Source organism: Lampetra planeri, chromosome 20, assembly GCF_965212315.1.
Source record: "Lampetra planeri chromosome 20, kcLamPlan1.2.h2, whole genome shotgun sequence".
Lineage (NCBI taxonomy): Eukaryota > Metazoa > Chordata > Hyperoartia > Petromyzontiformes > Petromyzontidae > Lampetra > Lampetra planeri.
In genome coordinates, this window is record NC_136126.1 from 829,337 (window position 1) to 853,034 (window position 23,698).

The window sequence follows — 23,698 nt, forward strand, 5'->3', positions numbered from 1 at the left end:
TCGATGTTCAAGGTCGGTGACGGAATAGCAGCCAAGGCATGGAACGTGTCCAGAGGGGTGGGAGCGGCCCCCGAGGAGATGGAGCCATGACAAAAGAGAATTCCCGTGGGTAGATTGTGGCATGGGTTGGGAGGTTTTCATCCAGCAGTGGATTGACCATGGCTGCTGCTGATGATGATAACGCTGCTGTCCAATAGAAGCGACGTGCACAATCGCAATGGGAGAATGCACTTGCGAATCTCATGGAGGAGTGAAGAATCATCGTCAGATCAACAGGGGTGACCACGAGGCGGCAGCACAACCCACGTGTGTGTTCGTGAATCCATCTGTGCGGAGCTACACGCCGAACCCACTCGATTCAGAATTTTTTTTTGGGTCTGATCGCGAAATAATCGTGGATTAGAGGAGTGGATCATAATACGAGTTGAAGACTGCACCTTTTACACCATGGCGCCTGATATTAATTTAGTTAAATAATGTTTTTAATTATGACCAGCAATTAGACGGGCATACCTACTGTAATCACCCAGGAATGTCTGTCCTGAACGCAAGTGACGTCACTCCACGTCGACCAGCCCCCCTCATTAATATTCATGAGCAGGTTACGTCCTCCACATGGAGCATCCTCAATAATCATGAGCAGGTGACGTCACTCCACATCGAACAGCCCCCTTCATTAATAATCATTATAAGGTGACGTCCTCCAAATGGACCCCCCCCGCCATTAATAATAATTAGCGGGTGACGTCACTCCACATGGGGGGGCGAGGCGCCTCCTCCCCCCTCCTCGGCGTCAACTGACAACCCTCACTACAGAGGCAGAACCCTCGCGTCAAGCGATCTCCGTCACGCTGTTGTTGAGACATCAAAGTAAAAAGGACGTCGTGATGAACAAGGGATTATAACCTTTAAATGAAATAGGTCTGTGTCACCGCGCCCTTACAAATTGCACACTAATTGATGCAATGAATATCACGTCGCGGTCTGCTTTTCGCTTGCAAGTTTCAGATTTACTGCAAACACACCCGTCCTTGGACGGACAAAATGCTAGTTTAAACATAATTAACATAGAATTAAACAATTTCACAATGGTTCATGCGTCTCCCCAATCTTTCCCTACCCAAGATGGCCGCCCGACCCCTCCCTACCCAAAATGGCCGCATAATATCTCTCCCTGCCCAAGATGGCCGCTCAGATATCTATCCCGACCCAAGATGGCTGCCCGATGTCTGTACCTACCCAAGATGGCCGCACAATATCTATCTCTGCCCAAGATGGCCACACGATATCTATCCCTGCCCAAGATGGCAGCACGATATCTATCCCTGCCCAAGATAGCCGCACGATATCTATCCCTGCCCAAAATGGCAGCGCGATATCTATCCTTGCCCAAGATGGCCGCGCGATATCTATCCCTGCCCAAGATGGCCCCACGACATATATCCCTGCCCAAGATGGCCGCACGATATCTATTCCTGTCCAAGATGGCCGCACGATATCTATCCCTGCCCAAGATGGCCGCACGATATCTATCTCTGCCCAAGATGGCCGCACGATCTCTATCCCTACCCAAGATGGCCGCACAATCTCTCCCTGCCCAAGATGGCCCCCCAGACTTCACGATGACGTCGCCGCCTCCGCTACCGTCATCCCCACGGAGCTGCCGCTACATCGCCTCGCCTGCTCTGCCTCGTCTCTGCCCCCGCGTCTCCCGCTGCTTCTCTTGCCAGTGCCGATGCTGCTCCCGCCGCTGCTGCTGCTGTTGCTGCTGCAGCGGGAGACGGTTCCGCGCGAGGCCCTGACCGCTGCCGCCCGCCCCGGCACCGCCCGGCCCGGCCCGACCCGACCTTGCCCGCGGTGAGAGAGAAGGACGGAGGTCGCGGGGCCACGGGGCCACACAGAGACCGGTGACGGGGTCACGGACACACAGAGAGAGAGACACACACGGGGACAGTTTCACAAGAGAGAGGGACGCGAAGACGACAGACTTGGGGGAGACACGTGGTGAGTGATCAGCCAGAGAGGGAGACGCGGCGAGTTATTCGGGTATTAGGCAGAGACACAGAGACGCGGGGGGAGAGGCGCGCACGTGGAGACAGGAACTGGAGGGAAGACGGAGAGGTGAGGAGCCACACACTGAGACAGGGGGTCGGGAGAGAGACGGGATGAGATCGAGGAGACGGACACACGGAGACGAGGAAGAGATCACAGGGAATACACCATGTCGTGTAATGAACATGCCCTTTGTAGGTCCACTGCTGGGTGAGTGCTTTCGACGGTGTGTTGATCAGAGCAGCTTTGTGGCCACATCTCACCACACTGGTGAGTTAGAAGTCGGTGGTGGTGGTGGTGGGGGAGGAGAGGTCCCAACAACCAGTTCGGATATCGCTCACCACTGACGTTGGCCGTGGCCAGGAGTCGGACTCAGATCGCCAGGTTCGCAGCAGTGTGGTGGATACAAGCAGCAGGCTTCACTGATGTCCCTGTGCCCTTCCATCCACTCAAGCTCCTCGCTCGCCTTCGTTCAGTCGCCTCCTCGCCACTCGAGTACCGCTCTTGCGGCCCTGAGTGGTGCTCGCTAACCCCTGCCAGGCTCATTGTGAGAACGTCTGTGTGTGTGTGTCTGTGTGTGTCTGTCTGTGTGTGTGTGTCTGTGTGTCTGTCTGTGTGTGTGTGTGTCTGTGTGTCCGTCTGTGTGTGTGTCTGTGTGTGTGTGTCTGTCTGTGGGTGTCTCTGTGTGTGTGTGTGTCTGTCTGTGTGTCTGTGCGTGTGTGTCTGTGTGTGTGTATCTGTGTGTGTGTGTGTGTCTGTGTGGGTGTGTCTGTGTGTGTGTGTCTGTGTGTGTGTGGGTGTGTATTTGTGTGTGTGTGTCTGTGCGTGTGTCTGTGTGTGTGTCTGTGTGTATCTGTGTGTGTGTATCTGTGTGTGTGTCTGTGTGTGTGTGTGTGTCTGTGCGTGTGTTTGTGCGTGTGTCTGTGTGTGTTCGGGCTTCGTGTAAAATCTCCCAAGGGCCCGATGCCCCGCTTCAGGTCCTGACATCGCCATGTCGTCTCTCCTGTGAGGCTGCGCGGCATCGTTTTTCCTCGTCAACTTCGTCAACTTCGTCAACTTCGTCAACCTCGTCGACCTCGTCGACTTCGTCAACCTCGTCGACCTCGTCGTCACCATGGCCGAGTCGACGCTGCACAGCTCGTCCGTGCTGCGAGCCGTGGTGCTCACGGTGGCCGAACTGCCGCTGTTCCTGCACGCAACCTGCTCACAGGTGAGACCAGGTCTCACCTACTCACAGGTGAGACCTGGTCTCACCTACTCACTGGTGAGACCTGGTCTCACCTACTCACTGATGAGACCTGGTCTCACCTACTCACAGGTGAGACCTGGTCTCACCTACTCACTGGTGAGATCTGGTCTCACCTACTCACTGATGAGACCTGGACTCACCTACTCACTGACGAGACCTGGTCTCACCTACTCACTGGTGAGACCTGGTCTCACCTACTCACAGGTGAGACCTGGTCTCACCTACTCACTGATGAGACCTGGTCTCACCTACTCACAGGTGAGACCTGGTCTCACCTACTCACTGGTGAGATCTGGTCTCACCTACTCACTGATGAGACCTGGACTCACCTACTCACTGACAAGACCTGGTCTCACCTACTCACTGGTGAGACCTGGTCTCACCTACTCACAGGTGAGACCTGGTCTCACCTACTCACTGGTGAGACCTGGTCTCACCTACTCATTGGTGAGACCTGGTCTCACGGGTTAGTACGACTCATAGGTGAGTCCTGGGCTCACCTGCTCACCGGTGAGGGTGAACAGGTGAAGGGTGACGGGGAAGAGGGTCCATGGCCGGTTTGGGTTTCACTCGCCACTGATGTTTAGCCGAGGCCGGTAATCGAACTCTGGTCGCCGGCTTCACAGCGCAGTGCCCTAGCCACTGCACAGCCGCTCCACCTCGTAATCATCATGATAGTGCTATGTTTGCGTGTTTTCTTGGTTCTTTCGGTAAAGTCACGTAGAATGGAAATAATAAAATAATAAAATAATAAAAATAAAACATAATAAAATAATTCTCACGACGTTTCGGCCACAACGCAAGCACCCGTCCATTGTGGCCGAAACGTCGTGAGAATTATTTTATTATGTTTTATTTTTATTATTTTATTATTTCCATTCTACGTGACTTTACCGAAAGAACCAAGAAGATGAATCCCTGCAGTCAGAAAGCTTTAAATCGAAATTTATGTTTGTGTGTTTATTGGTGCTATCCACCCTCTTTCCCTGGGTTGAGGACTGCTTGAACACAAAGCGATGTGGCCGCTCTCCACGCTGTTGCAATAGACGGCTGCTGGACCGATGCCCTTTTTGGATTCAACTTTTGCCGGACCGCGTCCGAGAGTGTCTGGGTTTTGAGTAAATCAGTAAATGGGTGGCGGGTAAATGAGAGAGTAAGTCAAAGCACATTACATAAGACCTTGTGCAAAGCAGCTAACAACTCACACGGCGAATTGGAAAGGCGCCCCAAAGTGTATGAGATGTTAAGACCACTGACAATCACGTGCCATATATGGAACGCACAAGCTCCCGCCGTGGCGGGGAGTGCGCGGTGCAGGACTAAGCTGGAAGTGATTTTGAGCACCGACGCTGTCCTCTGCTAATAGCAGGGCCCATCATCCCGCCTTGTGCTCCCTGCGTCCCTCCGCACATCGTCAACACGCCCACGGCCCCCACCAGGTGCGTCTGACCCCGGGCCTCAAGCGGCTGCTGGTGGCCAGCGCGGTGGGCAGCATGATGCTGTACCTGGCGGCGCGGCACATGCGTCGCCGGCGCTGTCGCAAGAAGGGGGGCGCCGTGGACTCCCCCATCGCCGACGCCGCCCTTAACCCCCTCGCGGCCATCGCCAGGCTTCCGGCCCCCCGGAAAGGTGACCCCCACTTCCCCCCTCCCACCCTTGCTCCCTCCCCCTTCCCATGCTCCCACCCCTCCTTCCTTCCCGAACATGGGCTCATGGGACACGAGTCCGATTTTTGGCAGAAATGTGTTTTTCCTTTAACTTTGTGGCAGAAATAGATTTCCATCAGGTTTCGCTAAAAACTGATTTTTGGCAGAAACCGCTTGGCATCGACGGTGAGAGCAAATGTGCGTCAATCATTGGTGAGCACCGAAATCCACCGATCTTTTCTCTGCCACCGTGTTGATTAGAGTGTCCGTCATCTTGAGTCAAAGTGTCAAACTCAACATGTTTGTCAATAACACTGTGGACTTAAAAGTAAAAAAATATATTAATAGATAATGCTGCAGGCAATGGTGTTTCTTCATAGCACATGATGCGTTGTGATCATAGCTTATAATGGGCGATGTTCTTGCTCTGAAGAAGGGCCGATCCCCGAAACGTCACAGTTGAAGGCCACCGTGTTATGTTTTTGTTAATTGTGCTCGTGCACTACTGCCAATGCAGCATCACCAAGTTAAAGCATTGTACTGTAGTTGCTTGCACAATAAATCAGGCTGTAAAATAATTATTAAACAGTAAAATAATTTAAATCTCCCCAAAGTGCTCCATTGTTTAGTGTTTGTTCAAAGGCTTAATCCTTGAGCTGTTTCGCATGACTCCTGGGCGGGTGAGAGTGAGTGTGGGCTTGTGTGAGGAGTGTAGCGATTAGCACGCTTTGCTCCACTCACTGCCAATACCAGTGATGATTATCTAAGCCAGTCCTGGACCTCCTCTAGGTTGACTCAGCCTCAAATGAGTACCTGGTGCGGTGTGTAAAAACTTCGGCACTGGGGGAGACAAAGGTGACCTACGGAGAGCATGGTGCTGGCCACCGCCACACGAGCACACGCGCACACGCGCGTACGTTTACCGATTTATCTTGCGTCCGCACGTTGTGTGTTTGTGCGCAGGCCGAGCAAGCGGCCTCAGGTCGGCAGGGGCCATGCCTCCCGCGAGGGGACCGGCTGGAGCCTCCTCCGCCAACGCCGCCGCCGCCAACGCCGCCGCTACGACGAGCAGCGCAGGAAGCGTCGCGGGGAGCGACGTAAAGCACTCGACCTCGGTGCAGAGCCTCGCCTCGGTACGGGCCGGCGCGACGCCGCCGCCACCACCACCACCACCACTGCCACCATGCTCACGACGCTCCACTCGCTCGCTCTGCGTCGCCGCGGAGAGAGAGAGGCGCCATCGAAAACGAGATGCAGTGGAATGCGGAATAACAACGGGAGTGTGTTTCCCACCGAGTAAAGCCCGGAGAGCTAAGAAACTCTTTTTCAAGGGCAACTCGGCTGGCAGACAACATCAAAGCATGAAAAAAAACGTCATCGTAATAGCAATTAGGTTGGAAAATTACATTCGCACTTCAACTTAATAGTCGGTGTAAATAAGGCTATAGATGGCAGAATGGAGATGCCAAGAGACGAAACCAAGTAGTTACACAACTTTGTGGCAGCTACATTATATGCATTTGATCCGAGTTATGTGTGAAATCTGGGAACTATTAATAGGCAACCAGACGCGCGTCGCAGATTTTTAGGATTGCCCAATGGTTATAACAACAGGTCATGTATTTATGTATGTTGAACTTGTTTCGCACCGTACGTAGCCAACCGAGATAATCGACAAAGAGCATATCTACGGAATTCACTTCGGATTTACCGAGTGCCTCACTGCGGCCGCATCTCACGACCCTGCACGGATAGCGTGGGGGCACACGTGCACACGCACGCACATCTGTCGAGGCTACATGGGGGGGGGATCTCTGTCTCCGTGTAGCTGCAGGCGGAGAGCACCGGCAGGGGCTGCGACTCGCGAGCCTCGGCCAGCCGGCCCTCTCAGCTGCGCTCGCGCCACAGCTCGGTGTGCGCGCCGGCCGGCAGCCCCTGGGAGCCGGCCGGCGGCGGGGGGGAAGCGCCGGCCGTGGGCAGCCACACCACCCCGGAGAACCTGTACCTGAGCGGTAGCGCACGCCGACACTCGCACGCACGCTCGCACGCTCGCACGCTTGCACGCTCACACGCTCGCACGCTCACACGCTCGCACGCTCACGCTCGCACGCACAGGGCCGTCCCTGGGTAGACAAGCGGAGTCGTGACCGAGTTGCCGTGCCATCACGGGCGTTGTCGCTTCCGGCGTCCAGGCATGGAGCTGTTTGAGGAGGCTCTGCGGCGGTGGGAGGAGGCGCTGTTGTGCCGCAACCGCAGGGAGCCCGTGGAGGAGCCGTGCTCCGACCCGGAGGTGATCCGCGTCGCCGCCGGAGACGCCATCGCCGAGGAGAGCACCGAGGTGCGCCGGGTGGCCACAGATTTTCTCTTCGGCGCAACGGCACCAACGCGCGCACGCGTGTGTGTCTGTGCGTGCGTGTGTGTGTGTGTGTGTGCTCGCTGCGAACCTGGTGACCCGAGTTCGATTCGCAATCACGGCCAAAACCAGTGGTTATTATCTAAACCAGTCTTGGGCCTCCCCTAGGTTGGCTCAGACTCAAATGAGTACCTGGCGTGGTGTGTAAAAACATTGCCACTGGCGAGACTAAGGCGGCCGGGTGTGGTGCTGGCCACCCACCCTGTGTGCTGTGCCGGCCTTCATAGGCGCTCACTCACAGCACTTGCCCCAACAGTTTGTTAAGGCTATACGGGAGATCTTTGTCTTTGTGTGTTCTCCGGCAGGACGTGATGGACGGGGAGTTTGTAAACAAGCTGGAGACGCTGCTGACGCGCGCGTACCGCCTGCAGGAGGAGTTCGAGTGCACCATGTCGTCCGCCACGCAGACCCCGACGCGCGACCTCGGTGCGTGCGTCTCTGCGTGCGTCTCTGCGTGCGTCTCTGCGTGCGTGTGTGTGTGTCTGCATGCGTGTGTGTGCGTGTCTGCGTGCGTGTGTGAATACATGCCAACATGACGCCCCCTCCTGATGGCTACCCAAATCCAGCCCACATGCAAGCCTGCATCCAAGCGCTAGCCTAAATCCTGTCGCCTATAATCACTCATCAATTGGCTGAGAATATCCTGAATATATATAGAGGACCACAGAGCTTGGGCAATTGTTTGTAGTGCCGGCTCATCGTTGCCTGGCTGCTGTGTTCCAGCTTCGTGGTTCCGCAGCGATTGTGATGTGCAATCTGCATGAACAACGATGACGCTATAGATAAAAGTAAACATTCTTATCCTTAACTCTGTCACTAACCCAAACTCGAACCCATAAACCATAACCTGAACACGTAAACCCACCAAACCTAACACTAACCCACAAACCTAACACTAACCCACAAACACTAACATTAATCCACAAACCCACAAACCCTAAAACTCACCCACAAACCCTAACACTAACCCACAAACCCTAAAACTCACCCACAAACCCTAACACTAACCCACAAACCTTAATACTCACCCACAGACCCAAACACTCACGCACAAACCCTAACACTCACCCACAGACCCTAACACTCACCCACAGACCCTAACACTCACCCACAAACCCTTACACCAACCCACAGACCCTAACACTAACCCACAAACCCTAACACTAATCCACAAACCCTAACACTAACCCACAAACCCTAACACTAACCCACAAACCCTAACACGTGCACACAGCAGCACACATACATACAAACACACACACACACGTGCAAACTCACCATGCCACTCTCACGGTGTGACTTGATGACCGGGTGACCTCTGACCCTTCCCGACCCTCGGTGGCACCCGCAGAGGGCGACATGTCCCTGGTGGACCACTCGGGGCGGCTCTTTGGGCTCGACACCCTGAGCCTGTCGTCCGGAGAGTCCTTCGTCTCGGCGGCAGAGGTACGCGTGGAACCACCTCCCTCCGTGTCTGCCCAACAAACCCTCGCTGTCCGTGTGCACATGTGGGTGTGCTTGCATGTGTGAATGTGGGTGCGTGCGTTTGTGCACGTGGGGAGCAGTGATTGCAGTGGTGAGCGTGCTGCGCTACGAACCCGACGACCCGAGGTAAATTTCCCGCTCACGAGCAACAACGGTGATTATGTGAACATTGCCACTCGGGAGACAAAGACGGCCGAGCGTGGTGCTGGCCACCCACACCCTCATAGCCGTGCCGGCCTTCATAGGTGCTACTCGCTTCCAGCACTTGCCCCAACAGTCTGTTGAAGGCTGCATGGGGGATCTTTGTATGAACGCGTCTGTATACGAACGCGCGCGTCTACGTGCGGACTTTTGTCTCTGCGCGTGAAGTTGGTGGAGGAGCTGGGCGCGGAGGCCCAGCGGGGGGCGCGGGGTCGCCTGGCGCTCTACGAGGAGGCGGCGCGGCTCGTCAGGGGCGGCCACGTCACCTGCCGCAGTCTGAGGTCAGCGCGGCGCCGACCCCGCAATGTGGCCGCTAGCCCAGCACAGCAACCACGAGCCGCTAGCAGCCGACCAATGGACACTCGCTCGGCAATGCACAACACAGGAGCCCACCGCTAGCCCGCCGCTAGCCCGCCGCTAGCCCGCCGCTAGCCCACCACACCACCGTTCCCCCCTTGTAGTGTTCGCTCGAGAAACGAGCAAAACAACGGCAGCCGTATTAGCACGACCGGCCATGTCGGTCGGCTGCAGTAATATCCGCCGGACGTTGTGACGTTGCGCGCTCCGTTGAGTCTGTTACGACGGCGCGCGTGACGTCGATGACGTCGATGACGTCGATGACGTCGATGGCGTGAAGATTTGTCTGTCTAATCGTGTGTGCGCGTGCTGGCAGGACGGAGATGCTGGACTGTTACAGCGACATGGACTACCTGGCTAAACTGCACTGCGTGCGGCAAGCTTTCCAGGTACCTCTTGATCGCTCGCACCGCGCATCCGCTCCACTGTCCCGCTCCGCTCACTAGCAGCGCTTGCCACTTGGTAATATAATTCTACGTGGGGATCCCCGTCTCACAGCTGCTGCTGGAGGAGGAGCTCAACAAGAAGATGTTCTCCAACATGGGGCGGCTGATCATCGCCGGGCTGCTAGTCAAGGCTGGCAAGGTACCGCTGACGATCACGAATAGCGCCGAACCCCCCACCACCACACCCCCCTCCCGAGGCGCGATCGCTGCCCGGGAACTCCCGCAATTTGGAGGCCGCGTTTCGGGTGAAGGGAAGAGTCGTGGAGGTTCTTCTTGCATTCCCGTCACGTGGTACATCATCATCGCCGCGATGTGCGTCCTGTGCACGCAGCCCAGTTGGGATGATTGAGAGTGCAGGCGGGAGGTGTGCCGGCCGTGTAGATGGGATGGGTGGACACTAGGGGGCGAGCGTCGGTTAGAGTTGCGGTTTACAGGGAGCTCCATATTGGCTGATGAGGCGTAATCGGTGGAGCGCTGCCGATCTACGGAGTTCTGCTGAACCACAGAGAGGCGACAACGCGACTGAGCGTTCACCAAAAATCACTCAAAAGCAGTTCCCATCTCCAATTGCGAGCGTGTCCTTGGGAGCGTGGCGGTGTCGCGGTGCGCCGGCGCGTGCTGAGCGCAGGCCCAAAGGGGCAAGCGGCCAGCAACAACCAGCGCTATTAAACATCGCAGTAGGTAAGAGTTCACGAGTCTCTTGATTTGAGCAAGGTTATTGTAACAGCTTGGGGAGAAGAGACAATGATGACGATGATGACGACGACAAAATGGAACAGTGCAATGGAATATGCCGGAAGGGAAGTGAGTTGACCTGCAGTGTGGCGAGTGATTGAGTGAGTGGGTGAGAGTAAACCTGGGTCTGTCCCGTGACCTGTCAGCAAGCCTTCGACACTTCGCATGGCCTGTACCTTGCCTGGCACAAGGGCTGTGGTGACGTCACCGCCACATAGTGGCGAACCGCGGTTGTTGTTGTTGTGTGTGCGTTTCTCAGGATCCCAAGGGCTTTGTGGAGTCCTACGAGGAGATGCTGCGCTACTCAGAGGAGGCCGAGCACTGGGCCACAACGCAGGCCGAGCTCGAGGGACGTGGGGTGAGGGCAGCACCACCAGCAGCACCACAACCAGCACCACAACCACTACCACAACCACAACCACGGCCGCCACCTGCACGACTCACTGGCGAGGTGCCCCACCCCTCCCGCCCCGTGCCCGTGCAGGTGCGCTGCATGAACTTCTTCGACATCGTTCTGGACTTCATCCTGATGGACGCCTTCGAGGACCTGGAGAGCCCACCGTCCACCGTGCTGGCCGTCGTGCACAACCGCTGGCTGTCCGACGGCTTCAAGGAGACGGTAGCGCTCGCTCCGGCCTCTCCACTCTCTACTGCCCCCCGCCCCACACCCCCCACCCTTCACTCCCTGCCCTCGCACGCACCGACACGCACGGGGGCCGGATCGCCGTGTGGCGGAGCCTGCGTGTGCGACGCAGGCGCGACGGTCGATTCGTTTTCCCGACCGGCAAGCGGCGCTTCGGCGGACGGTCCCAGAGTCGCGCTCGCCCGGCTGCGCAAACCGCAGGCAGCCTCCCCTAATTGGCAACGGGCAGCGGTTTCTCCCCGCATCCCCTGGGCCTCCAAATACTATTTCCGCCACTTACCGTCCTGCCGCCCCACCTCCCATCGCTGCCCACCCCCCCACCCCGTCCCTACTCCCACCTTCTTCCCCCCTCGCATCACCGCCATCCTGTGCCTAACGCTGCCCCCCTCCCCCTGCATCATCGCCCCCTGGCACTGCCGCCCTCCTGGACCATTGCTGCCCAGTCCGTACCGCTGGAATACCCTCCCTGTCCCGACCATCACTGACCTCTCCGGCCCTTGGGTTCCAACCCAGCTCCATTATTAAGGAGCCGCGCTAACACGCCACTGAGCTCCGGCGAGAGGTTCCCTGTCGGGCGTCGTTCTTCCCTACCCCCGGCAAAGGGTTCCGCCGGATTCCGTCAGCAGAACCGGCGCTGCTAACGAGGCCTCATTAGCGCGGCGCGGCCATGCTCGGGGGGGCGGCACGTCGCGCGAATATTGGCCGTTTGTCCGGATCTTGCCGAGTCGGCGGCACGGGCGCGATGATTGCCACACTCATCATATGGTTTTTTTATTTTTGCACAGCATCGCTCGTGAAAATTGCAGCGCAGAGCGCCGCGCAATTTGTAGCGCATGCGGTTTTCGCATGGAGGCGCGGGAAACCGCAGGCAAGCCGCTTGGCAAGGCAGCCAGATCCGGCGCCAATCGTTGCCCGGAGCACCCGGAGAAAACCCCGCCATGCCTCTCGCGCCAGGAGTGGCGCCGTTGGTACAGGGGGCCACGCAGTGGCCCAGCGGTAGCGGCACGATCGCCGCTCGACGCAGAGGCTCGCAGTTCGACTCTAGCGGCCCCCTGTCAAACATTGTGGGAATTGAACCTGGGCCCTTGGCGCCGTGAGGCATGCGTGTCACCACCGCGCGCCCACCCTGCCACCCGTGACGTGGCTCTCGAGTAACGACCGTTGATCACGCGCCCAAGACGTGTGGGCGAATCACACGTTCGTGTCCTTGCTGAAATTGCTTTTTGTCTTGATTAGAAAATATGTTTCGCCTCGATTTTCTGAGTGACAAATTTCACCCTATGATTCTGTTTGCAGCCCAATTTGTCCCACGCAAAATAATCTTGCGTCTCCTTGGGCTCTCGCGTGGTTCGTTATCATTGCCTGTGACAGGACTCGCCCCTTCAATCTGTTAAAGATATACGGAGGTAGGAAAATTGTCTTTTTCCTGATGACGACCGCTAGTGTTTCGATCGAAGATTTTTTATTATTTTCTTTGAACCTATCTCCGTGACTTTACCGAAAGACCCAAAGAATATGAATTACTGCAGTCACGAAAGCTTTAAGTCAAGATATACGGAGGATCATTGATCTTTGTCTGTGTGGGGGTAGTGTAGCGCTTAAGCACGCTGCTCTGTGAATCCGACCACCTGCGTTGGATTCCCGCTCACGGCCAACATCAGTGACGGATAACTGAGCCAGTCCTGGGCCTCTCCTGGGTCGATTCAGCCTCTAATAAGTACCTGATGCAATGTATAAACGTCACCACTCGGGAGAAAAAATTGGCCGGGCGTGGTGCTGGCCACCCACACACGTGTGTGCCCTGCCGGCCTCGTGCGTATGTACGTATGTTGAACTTTTTCCGCACCGTATGTAGCCATCCGTGCTAATCGTCGGTGTTCCTCGCTAACAGCATTTGCCCCAACAGTCTGTTAAGGCTACACGGGGGATCTTTGTCTTTGCGTGCGTGCAGGCGCTGGCCACCGCCTGCTGGTCGGTGCTCAAGGCCAAGCGGAGGCTGCTGCAGGTGCGAGTGCCGGCGACCGTCCCAGAGCCGCGCCAAAGCCGCCCTGCACGAGGGATTGACATCGGGCCCTTGTTTGGCGCTTGGCTCTGGCTCGAGTGAGCCACGCGGCTCAAAGCCACGCGGCTCAAAGCCACACGGCTTAACTTGAATTCGGCTCAGAACATGGTCTCCGGCCGTGCTCGGAGCAGAGTTCCGTGGGTTGAGCCCGGGCCACGTCGGGCCAGGCCGCGGCCGGGCCGCTCGCGCGAGCGCCTTCGGGAGCAGCCGAGCGGCTCAAGCCTGAGCTGGGCCGAGCCAGAGCCGAGTCGAGCCAGAGCCCGAGTCGAGCCGTTACTGTGAATTCAGCTCCCCGGGGTTTAAGACAACGTCAAATGCGTGTCTTACTAACACCAAACACACCGATGATTCACAACATGGAACGCATGCCTTACTAACATCACATTGTCTCGAGGCATTGAAGCGCGTCCATTTGTGACCTTGGTTTTGTTTTTGCAGCTGGGGTGGGTGGGGGGGGTTGTGGGAGGCACGGGGTCCGAGCGGTCTGAACTTGGGGGGCCGGCGTACCAACAATGTTGAGCACCACTGATTTACCCGGTGATCTGCATGGCAGGAGGCACGGTGCGAGGAAGGGGGGGTGTGGGGCGACGCGGCCGCCCAGTCCAATCTGTCTCACGCCGCTGCCACCGCGCGCAGCCGTAAATCGTGGAATGAATCCCACGAGGCACGGCGGTCGTCGCGCCCCAGTTCACGGCTGGCATAGCCCGGCTCCCCGCTTCACTCGGCTCATCCCAGCCAGGCTCCCCGCTGCTCCCAGCCAATCCCAGCCAGGCTCACCTGACCTCCGACTTCCGGCATCCACCGCCGCCACCTATGCCCTCACAACCACCGACATGACCACCAATCACCATGACCGCCACCAACGCTCCGCTCCCCGTAGGTCCCGGACGGATTCATCTCGCGTTTCTACGCCATCTCTGAGCACGTGAGCCCCGTGCTGGCCTGGGGCTTCCTGGGGTGCACGCAGCCACTCCGCGACCTCTGCAGCTTCTTCAAGGTCAGCCTGGGGTGGACTCGCGGATTCCTCCACCCCTGTTGGAGACTCGGTCTACCAGACACTGATTTTCTCTCATCCACAACCACCATGCTACTGAGACAACAGCCGCCATTTGCCATAGAGGGGCAGTGACATAACGAAGTTTGTGCCAGGCTAGGTGCACCTTGCGGTTCAACATCACACCGCACACTCGCCACACTGCAGGTCACCTCACTTTGCTTTCTACTGGAATTCCCTCCCATCGTCGTAGTCATCATCATCACCACCATCGTCTCTTTCCCCCCAGATATTATAGCAATAACCTTGCTTAACTCAAGAAACACGTTCATTTGTCTCTTACATCAATGACTTTGAGACCCAGCGACGTGCACAGAGAGAGCTGCGTGTCACCTCTGGCGAGCAGATGGCCCGGAGGAGGATTTCTCGCACCAGATGTTCGCGTGTTTTTTTTTTGTTTTTTTCGAGGCGCACGTCCCCCCGGCGCGCAACGAACCCGGCGACCCGAGTTCGATTCCTGCTCACGGCCAGCATCGGTGATGATTATTTGAACCGGGCCTCCCCCTAGGTCGACCCAGCCTTAAATGAGCACCTGTTGCGGTGTGTAAACAACAAGCACCGGGGAGATACAAAGGTGGCCATACGTGTGCGGTTCCACTTTCGTAGGTGCTGCTTGTTAACAGCACTCTGCCCAACTGTCCGTCAAGGCCATCCGGGGTATCTTTATCTTTGTGCGTGCGAGCAGGAGCAGGTGGTGTCGCTGCTGCGCGACGTCTTCGACGCGGAGAAGGTTCGCTACTCGCGCCTCGAGCACCTCGCCGACGACATCATCTGCCTCTTCCGCCGCCGCTCGCAGATCCTGTGCGCGTACCTCGAGGTGCCGGAGGCCGCGGTGGGCCCCGGCGAGCTCGACGCCGCCGCCAACGCCCCAGAGGCCGGCGGCGCGACGGAGGCCGCGGTTCGGGCGAACGGCTCGGTGCGGCCGGGTGGCGCGATGCAGGGCTGCGGGGACGGGGAGCTCGCCAACGGCCTGACGTGGGGCGACTGAGACGACGACGGCGACGATTGTGAAGGTGGCGGCGGAGTCGTCGTGGCGGCGACACTTGCGCCTAACGGCAAGGAGCTGGGCTCGATTCCCCGACGAGGGCGCCTCTCTGTGTGGAGTTTGTGTGTTCTCTCTCTCTCTCTCCCCCTGTTCTGAATGGGTTTCCTCCGAGTTCTCCGGGTTTCCTCCCACGCTGAAATAACCCACACTCACAATGTAACCGCTATTCACCGAAACATCCCACTGCTGAGAACTCACGTTGCGAATTACTCGATTGGTATCTCAGCAGCAGCAGCAGCAGCAACGACGCCCCCTGCCCGTGAGTCTTCAGACTCTGCTGGGTAATCGAGCGTAAGGAAGAAGATGGCAACGACGATGATGACGACGATTAAGATCCAGGGCTTAATAAACTCAGCCGTGTCTGTCTGTGGGCGAGCCCACAATAGAATTCACACTCCGTCAAGCACCGCTCCTCTCGCTCGCTCCCCGCCGGCTACGGGTCGCGTGCCACTTATTCCGCTAGAAGATGCCAGCGACGAGCCCTGATGGAGTGGGATCGGGGGGGGGCGTGGACAGCGTTACAACTGCCCGTCTTGGTATCCCCCGGCACTGATTGTTGGCGTGCCGGGACGGGTGCTCGTTTAAGGTTGGCCGACGACAGGCGCAGGATATTTTTTAACGCTCGCCGCGTGTAACCGGGAGTCGAACCTCGACTTCCGGGGTCAGAGTTCAGCGTGCGACGGCTACATCGCCCGCGACCCACTGCTGCGGGGACGCGTCACACGCGAAACGCGGCACAAGTTCAAACCCAGAACGCGCACGTCGGCAGCAGTCATCGTCCCCCAATGCCAGACTAATGTCCGCCTGCAAGGCCAGGTGCTGAGTCACCTTGTGCTGCACAGGGGCAGCTGCCACTGAGGGTGCCCTTTCGAACGACTAGAGATGAGATTGCAATGTAAGTTGTGGCAAAGGGTGTTCTATCAAAAAGAAATGATTATTGAGAGCGAAATGATTGAAAAGTCACCGAACTTTCGATCGCACGTGTGTGTGGTTGACTTCTCGTGGAGCACAGAGGGGCGTGATGAAGCTGGCACTACACGCATCGACGCGCGTACGTCACAGAACGGATGTTTTTTATTTGCGAATGTTATATTTAATAGGGGGCGCTACGCTCACCCTAATATTTATCTGCAGAAGCCGTAGAATCGGTTCTTCACTTGAATCGTGACCATAATTGCCGGCTGAGGCTGTGGAATCACGAAGCCTCTGTTAAACGTGCACCCGACCCACCCACCCTTGACCGCATCCCGGCCGCCCGAGTTCTCGTCCACTGCAGCCAGGACGAGAGTCCCCCGGTGGGTCTGCCATGGCCCTGCTGCCCCGGTGCTCCCACCCCCACCGAGGCGTTTGCAAACATATGGGTTTTGTCGCCGGTTGAATTTTTTTTTCTGACCTCTCGCTTGACTTCTTGATCGGGGCACAGGGATGGGTGCGCGATTGCCTGGGCGGTGGGAGGGGTTGGCAGAGAGAGATGGGCACCATTTAAATGTCATGTAATTCTAATTTTAATTACATGTAATTTTAATTACCTGTAATTTACATCGCGGGGGAGTGGTGGCTCTGCACGTGGCTGCTGTGATTTGGCGCTGTGTGGAGGCAGCAGCGAGGGTTGGTGGATCGCTCACAGGCAGAGCCTTGGGTCGCCAGGTAGAAGGCAGTACAGCAAGCGGATTCATCGCCATCTGTTTTTTTCCATCTGTACGGGGAATAGAGGCGTTTCCCCCTCGAGCAAGTGTGCCCCAGTTTCCTCCCACGTGAATAGTAATCACGACTCATCGTTGATTGGCTGAAAACATCTTGCAAATAAAAACCCAACGTAGCATCGGGACCCTCCTGAAAAATAGTCCTACGGCTCGGTCTGTCGCTCCTGGATACATAAACAAAACTATTGTTACGTAATGAATTTACATAGCAATATAAATATGCAATTTCATTACGTGTGTAATTGTTATCTAAATCGCACACCTAAAATTAATCGGTGTTTAGTATCTAAATTCCGAGAGACGGTGTCGATCGGTGTGGCTGTGGCCACGTTACGTTAGCCCCGTGGGTTGTCGTGAGGGCGTTTGCCCCATCGATGTCTGCAGCGGAGGCAGCGAGTGGTCAAGTTGCTGGGGCTCGTAAACTATAAAACGATCAACTATTTTTTATTATATCAGGTAAGGCCCACTGAGCTACGTAGCTCTCTTTCAGAAGCGACCTGGCGATCACAAATGATAGCTCAACAAAGTGGCTCATCATCATCACGTGGACATTCATAGCAGTAGCCAAATACTCTAAACGCGTGGTGATGTTGATTCTAAATATGGAGGGGAAAACCCAGAGGACCCGGAGAAAAATCCACGGGACCACGGGAAGAGAGACACGCAAGCTGCAGGCGCCAGGGTCGGGATCGAACCCACGACCTCCTGTATACCAGGCGAGGTCGTTAACATCTCGTGGTGGAGTGGACGTGCCTATGTGAAAGTGGGCCAGAGGGAGGGGCTGCCTTCTCGAGTGGGACACGTGGAGAAACCGTGTCGGTGGGGTCACGGCGCTACGTGCGTCCTGGGTCGTCTTGTGATTGAGTGGCCGTCTTGTGAGTGCGTGGCCGTTAAGAAAAGCTGCTAATTGTTTTGTGATCAAAACCCTGGACGACGATGCGTTCCACGCAGAATGATTGTATCGCACGCATCCGCACCGTGAAGACGTGATTAGAAACATGTAATAGTGTAACCACGGTTACTGGGCACAGGCCCAACACGTCAAGCGGTCGGCAACAAACAGCACTACTGAAGGTGTAATATACGAGTTGGTGCAGAGCAGTGCGAGGAAGTGGAAATAGACGTCTCTTGTCCTGTGGTGTGGTGTGTGAGTGGGTGAGTGGGCGAGCGAGCGAGTGGATGGTTGAGTGAGTGAGTGTGCTGTGACCTGCAGTGGGATGGTGGTGGTGATGGTTGAACACTGTGGTGGCTGAAACCAATGAGTCGGTGTCCGGTGTAGAACAAGTCCTCGAAGTGGGTGGATAAATTAACGAGCGAAGTTCACGCGGGCTGTAACCATGGCGGTAGCGGAGCGATTCAACAAAATAAACTTTAAACTTGAACGTGACGAGGAGGGCGTCTGAGCGCTGCATCATCGATCCAACCGGCGAAAAATCCCCGACCCGGGTTCCAGGTTCCCCGGCCTCCCGACCTCCGCCGCGGCCTTCCCCCAAGACGCCGACCCCGCGAGCGTTGACCACGGCGAGCCAGACCGACGACCGAGACGGCCGTGGCGGCCGTGGCGGCGAGGGCTCGAATCCCCGCGAGCTGCCTAGACGTGTGGGGCATTCCGCGACCGACGTTACGTTTGGGTCTGGTCGCGTGAGTAGAATGCCGCCGTGCGTGTCGTCGTCGTCGTCGTCTGTGTAACCCAGCGCCGTGGGGGCAACAGCGAGGGTTGGTGGATCGCCGCGCGCGGATGGGGTGCGGGAACTCCCCTCCACCTCGAGCATGGCCACCGCCGCCGCCACCGCCCGGCTTGGCTGTCGGCGGCACACCACGCGGCATGCGCCGATCTGTGGCCGCGACCGGTGGATGAGGGGTTGGGGGGGTAGTGGAGATGAGCGAGACCGTGATTAGAGGCTGCCACCCGCTCTCGACCGCTCCGCCGCGAAGCGCAGGGGAGGAGAGGTCTGACGAGCAGGACATTTCAGGCCTGCACATCTATCTCCGTTCTGTGGCTCTGCATAGCCGGGCGGTGGTGGTGGTGGCGGCTATGCTGCTGCTGCTGCTGCTCCACGTGGCTGCCTGAGATCCAACACTGTGGAGGCACCAGCCAGGGTTGGTGGATCACACAAAGATGTCGTGACACTCCCTTCCCGTGCGCGTCGCCAGGAGAAGGCAGTACAGCAAATAGACTAACCACCATCTGTACGGGGATAGAGTTGTACCCCCTCACGCAAGGCGTGGAGTTTCTCCGGGTGCTCCAGTTTCCTCCCCGCGTGAATAGCAATAATAATAAACACCGCTCGTCATAAATTATCTTTAAATATCTTACAAATAAAAGCCCAATGTAGCGGCAGGACGCAGGGCGAGGTCTGTGTTACTCGCGATGTGCTCCCGATTTTAGGATAAAAATAAATAAAAAAGAATTACTAAACCTCGGGCCGAGGTACCGAGGTTCGGATCTAGCTCGGGCTCGGATCTGGTACAGCAGGATGAGCGACCGGCTCAACGCGCACGCTCGCACCTCGGGTAATTCGATCCAAATAAACAGCCAGGCCAAGGGCATCTGCCTCATCGCCTCGGCCACTCAATTTGTGGTAGCACCCTCCCGAAAAAGAGTATTGAGTGAGACTTTTACGGGTAAATTGATTAAATAGCCGATGTGTCGTAGGCAATATGATCTTACAGACACGTTGAGATGTCAACAATTTGAGCGTCTACGTGAATTCTAATTGGGTCCCTTTCCCTCGGAATTATTCCCTGGCACTCGCGCGCGAGTGGAGATTCACGGTGCGCGAGAGAGCGAGCGAGAGATCGAGAGAGAGAGAGAGATCTAGAGAGAGAGGGATCGAGAGAGAGAGAGATCTAGAGAGAGAGAGAGGGATCGAGAGAGATCGCATCGCACGTTTGCCGGTCCGGCTCTTGCCTCCCGCTCTGGGCGATCGAGTGGCATCGGTACCAACGGGCGGGACGCCGCCTGGGAGCCCTGTCCTGCCGAGACGATGACGAATGCGGCGCTTTGCTAATTGCGTTGGAGCCTCAGTCCCTCGATGTTGTTTCCCTCGCTCAAAGTGCCGGATGAAGCGCGTGCGGAGCCTGCAGCATATGTTTATAAAGGAGCCCTAAAATGAAAAGAAATATTAAAACACACATTTGTAACTTGCATGGTAAAGCTGTTGTATTTTTTCATTTGCTATACAGCCAGATACTACGACAAATCGATAACCTTAAACACCCAGTCGTTGAAGGCGGTATAGTACTATAGTAATAGAGCAAGTGCAGAATCACTAAACCGGAATTGATAGCTTGAAAGCATTTAGCGCGGGGCCCTTGAAAGTGCGAGGCCGTAGTATTTGCGACTTGTGCTACGAGGATAACGCGGCACTGATGCTGAGAGCCTCGGCAGCTTCGCCGGCCTCACTGCTCGCACGCGGCCGCGCCCTCGGAGGGGGCCGTGAGCTAGAACGTCGTGCGGTACCGGCCGTCGAGTCACGGCCATAACCATACAGAGGCGCAGAGAGTTACAAAGAGCCAGGGAGTTAGCCATACAGAGAGTTGCATGGAGACACAGAGAGTTGCATGGAGATCCAGATGCATGGAGACACAGAGAGTCACATGGAGACCCAGAGAGTCACATGGAGACCCAGAGAGTCACATGGAGACCCAGAGAGTCACATGGAGACCCAGAGAGTTGCATGGAGACACAGAGTTGCATGGAGACACAGAGTTGCATGGAGACAGAGTTGCATGGAGACCCAGAGAGTTGCACAGAGACCCATAGACCACGGCTCAAAACTGAGGACAGTTGACGGCAGTTACAGGATATAATGGGCGGGAGGTAACGTGCAAACTTAATTTGCAGAGAGTAACAGCATCAAATTTACACAAACCCCACTCCAGCAACAACAACAGCGTCTAGAACGACGCTGTCAGGGACGTTCTTGTGGCCAGGCCGCGTGCCCGGTCACCGCGGAGCGACAGAACCGAGTGGCATCTGCGGTTTGTGGCAGCAGCAGCAGGAGCAGCAGCAGCAGCAGCGTTGGCACGCTCGGTCCGGGTGCGACCTCAACCAAGCTCCATTTGGAATTTGAAACACGGGGAATTCGATATTGAGGATGTTGAGATGTATATTTGTGTACGACATGAAACCGGACCGAACTTTTCACTGCAAACCGGACGACCGGCGGGACCTGGCTCTGTAGAGTGACAACTTTGCGCAAGTTGTTGTTCCCGGCTCGGCGTCTCTGTCCGCCTGCGTGAGTCGCCATCCCATCACGGGGAGTGGCGTCCCCCGAACATTCACATCAGCAACACGCGTGGATTATTAAAGAGGCGCGCTCCGGACGGTGAGATTACACCGCCATCCACCCCCCTCTCTCTCTCTCTCGTGCTGCCCGGGAATGAGCGATTAATAAATAATGACGACGCAGGAAAGCATTTCTCTGTCTTGATGGAAATCTGAGTTTTTTGTTTTTTGAAAAATGTGGATCTGACCGGATTCTAATATCCCCCATTGCCGCTCCTACACCTCCTACCGCCTTCACCGAGGTCACCATCACATCTCCCCTGGCAACCGTCCCCATGGCAACGCGCGCCCTGGCAACCCTCGCCATGGCAACCGACCGCAATCCATCATCCCCCACCCCCCGTGGTCTCGGATCCACTTTGCGGACGGATTTGGGTTGCGGTGGAGACGTGAGGAGAGCGGCACCCAGAGAGAGAGAGACGCTTGCCTTCGCTCTTGCTACCTCTTAACACGATTTCATAACACAGACTACGCCCATATCCAGTTCTAACCTCACCAATCAGTTCACCTTCAGTACTGAACTCACCACACAGCTCACCAGCACGATCCTCGCCACTCAGCTCACCAACACCAATGTCCACATGTCTTTGTGCAGTGAAATACAACAGTAGCAGCAGTAGCAGCAGTAGCAGCAGCAGCACGGAGGAGGCGGCCTTGTCGGACTGGCTGGGGCGAGCTTGCATCATCGGATATTTACACGATCCTGGTTCGACTCCGGGTCGCGTTAATCTCCCCGGCGTTGCGTTCTCGTGCGTGGAGTTCGGCAAAGCTCGCCGTGATCACAGGATGCAATGGAGGCGGTGGTGTACACACGTGTTGGTGGTGGTGGTGGTGGGTGATGGGAGGGTGTTGATTCGGAATGTTATAGAGCGGGAGGTGGTGATGGGGGCGGTTGTGCGAGGAGCAGTGACGGCCCCAATTCGATTCACGCTCACAACCAATAATAACAATGGGGAATATATTGAACCGGTCCTAGGCATCCCCTAGGTCGACTCAGCCTTAAATGAGTACCTGGTGCGCTGTGTAAACCATCAGCACTGGGGAGACAAAGGCGGTCGGGCATGGTGTTAGCCACCCACTCCCACCCCCTCGTGTGCCCCAAAAGTCCGTTGTATGTGTATGCATGTTGTGTGTGTATGCATGTTGTATGTGTGCATGTTGTATGTATATGCATGTTCTATGAGACATCTCCTTTACCAGTGGCAAAATATAGTAATAGGTTTTTACCCTTTCAACTGGTACAAAAACTGACACCTTTATACAAGGCATCATGTTTGCAATAACCACAACACAAGCAGTCAAAATTCAAACAAAAGAAACAACTCTGATGATGATAATGATATGCACTGTCCTTGAAGTTGATTGGTCCACACCCGATACAGCTTTTCTTAGAGCCTAGTCTCCATTGGTGTTGGACCAGATGACGCCAAAAGGCGTACAACTCAAAAACAGCGCACTATCAGAGTATTGAGAGCTCGGGGTGAAGCATTTATACTATGAGACATCTCCTTGACCAGTGGCAACATAAAGTAAAGGTTTTTACCCTTTCTTTTTGTTTGCATTTTGACTGCTTGTGTTGTGGTTATTGCAAACATGATGCCTTGTATAAAGGTGTCAGTTTTTGTACCAGTTGAAAGGGTAAAAACCTATTACTATATATGCATGTTGTATGTGTATGCATGTCAAGGCTATACGGTGGATCTTTGTCTTTGTCGTGGTTTTGGGGGTGAGGCCGTGCGGTGAGTGTTGTGGTTGGCTGTGTGGTGGTTGTGGTTGAGCGAGTCTGTTGGTCTGGTATTGATTGTTGCTGTGATCTATGGAATGTGTAATCAATAACAGCAGCGGCGTAGCTAACCGGTAAGTGTGCAGGCGGTGCAACTGCGCCAGGGATCCAGGGGCTGTCGGGATGGGGGGGGGGCATCCAACCCACGCTGCGCCTCGCCACTTGCGATTAGCGCGGTTAGCTACTGCGTACGACGTGAAGGAAGTTCGCGTACATACTGCTCATTAACCTTGTTGCTGCTGCTCTATTGACACTTTGGGTCCGCGTATCGATCTCCATGGTGTGGCTCTCTCGCCGAGGCCGCGTTCGCGAGATGCTGCTGCTGAACCCCCGCCCGGCTCGCACGCACAACAACAACAACACAGGCACAACAACAACAACACAAGCACACGCACGCACGCGCCGATCAATGCGATATCATAAACATTTGTGTGCCCCCCCTCGCCCCTGTCCGTGTTGATTTGCCGCATTCATTTCATGTCGCCGCGAGCGATGCGACCCACGGGATGGATGTGTGTCGGGCACTCGGCTCA

At 56.1% G+C, this 23,698-nt stretch overlaps 1 protein-coding gene across 3 annotated transcripts; it reads left to right on the top strand.

Annotated features, from left to right (window-relative positions):
• The first annotated feature begins 1,617 nt into the window (after window positions 1-1,617).
• On the top strand, window positions 1,618-18,478 carry MIGA1 (mitoguardin 1). 3 transcript variants are annotated; one of them, XM_078603195.1, is made up of 16 exons: window positions 1,618-1,857; window positions 3,010-3,262; window positions 4,741-4,930; window positions 5,911-6,080; window positions 6,776-6,959; window positions 7,140-7,285; window positions 7,666-7,786; window positions 8,712-8,806; window positions 9,215-9,327; window positions 9,720-9,792; window positions 9,902-9,988; window positions 10,844-10,942; window positions 11,069-11,203; window positions 13,179-13,232; window positions 14,170-14,286; window positions 15,029-18,478. In XM_078603195.1, the coding sequence occupies exons 2-16, from the start codon at window positions 3,167-3,169 to the stop codon at window positions 15,329-15,331; spliced, it is 1,983 nt and encodes a 660-aa protein (XP_078459321.1). In that variant the 5' UTR covers window positions 1,618-1,857; window positions 3,010-3,166; the 3' UTR covers window positions 15,332-18,478. The 3 variants fall into 3 exon arrangements, with proteins under 3 accessions (XP_078459321.1, XP_078459322.1, XP_078459323.1); XM_078603196.1 differs by having other exon boundaries at window positions 3,030-3,262; XM_078603197.1 differs by lacking the exon at window positions 1,618-1,857 and adding an exon at window positions 1,864-2,121.
• The last annotated feature ends 5,220 nt before the right edge of the window (window positions 18,479-23,698 follow it).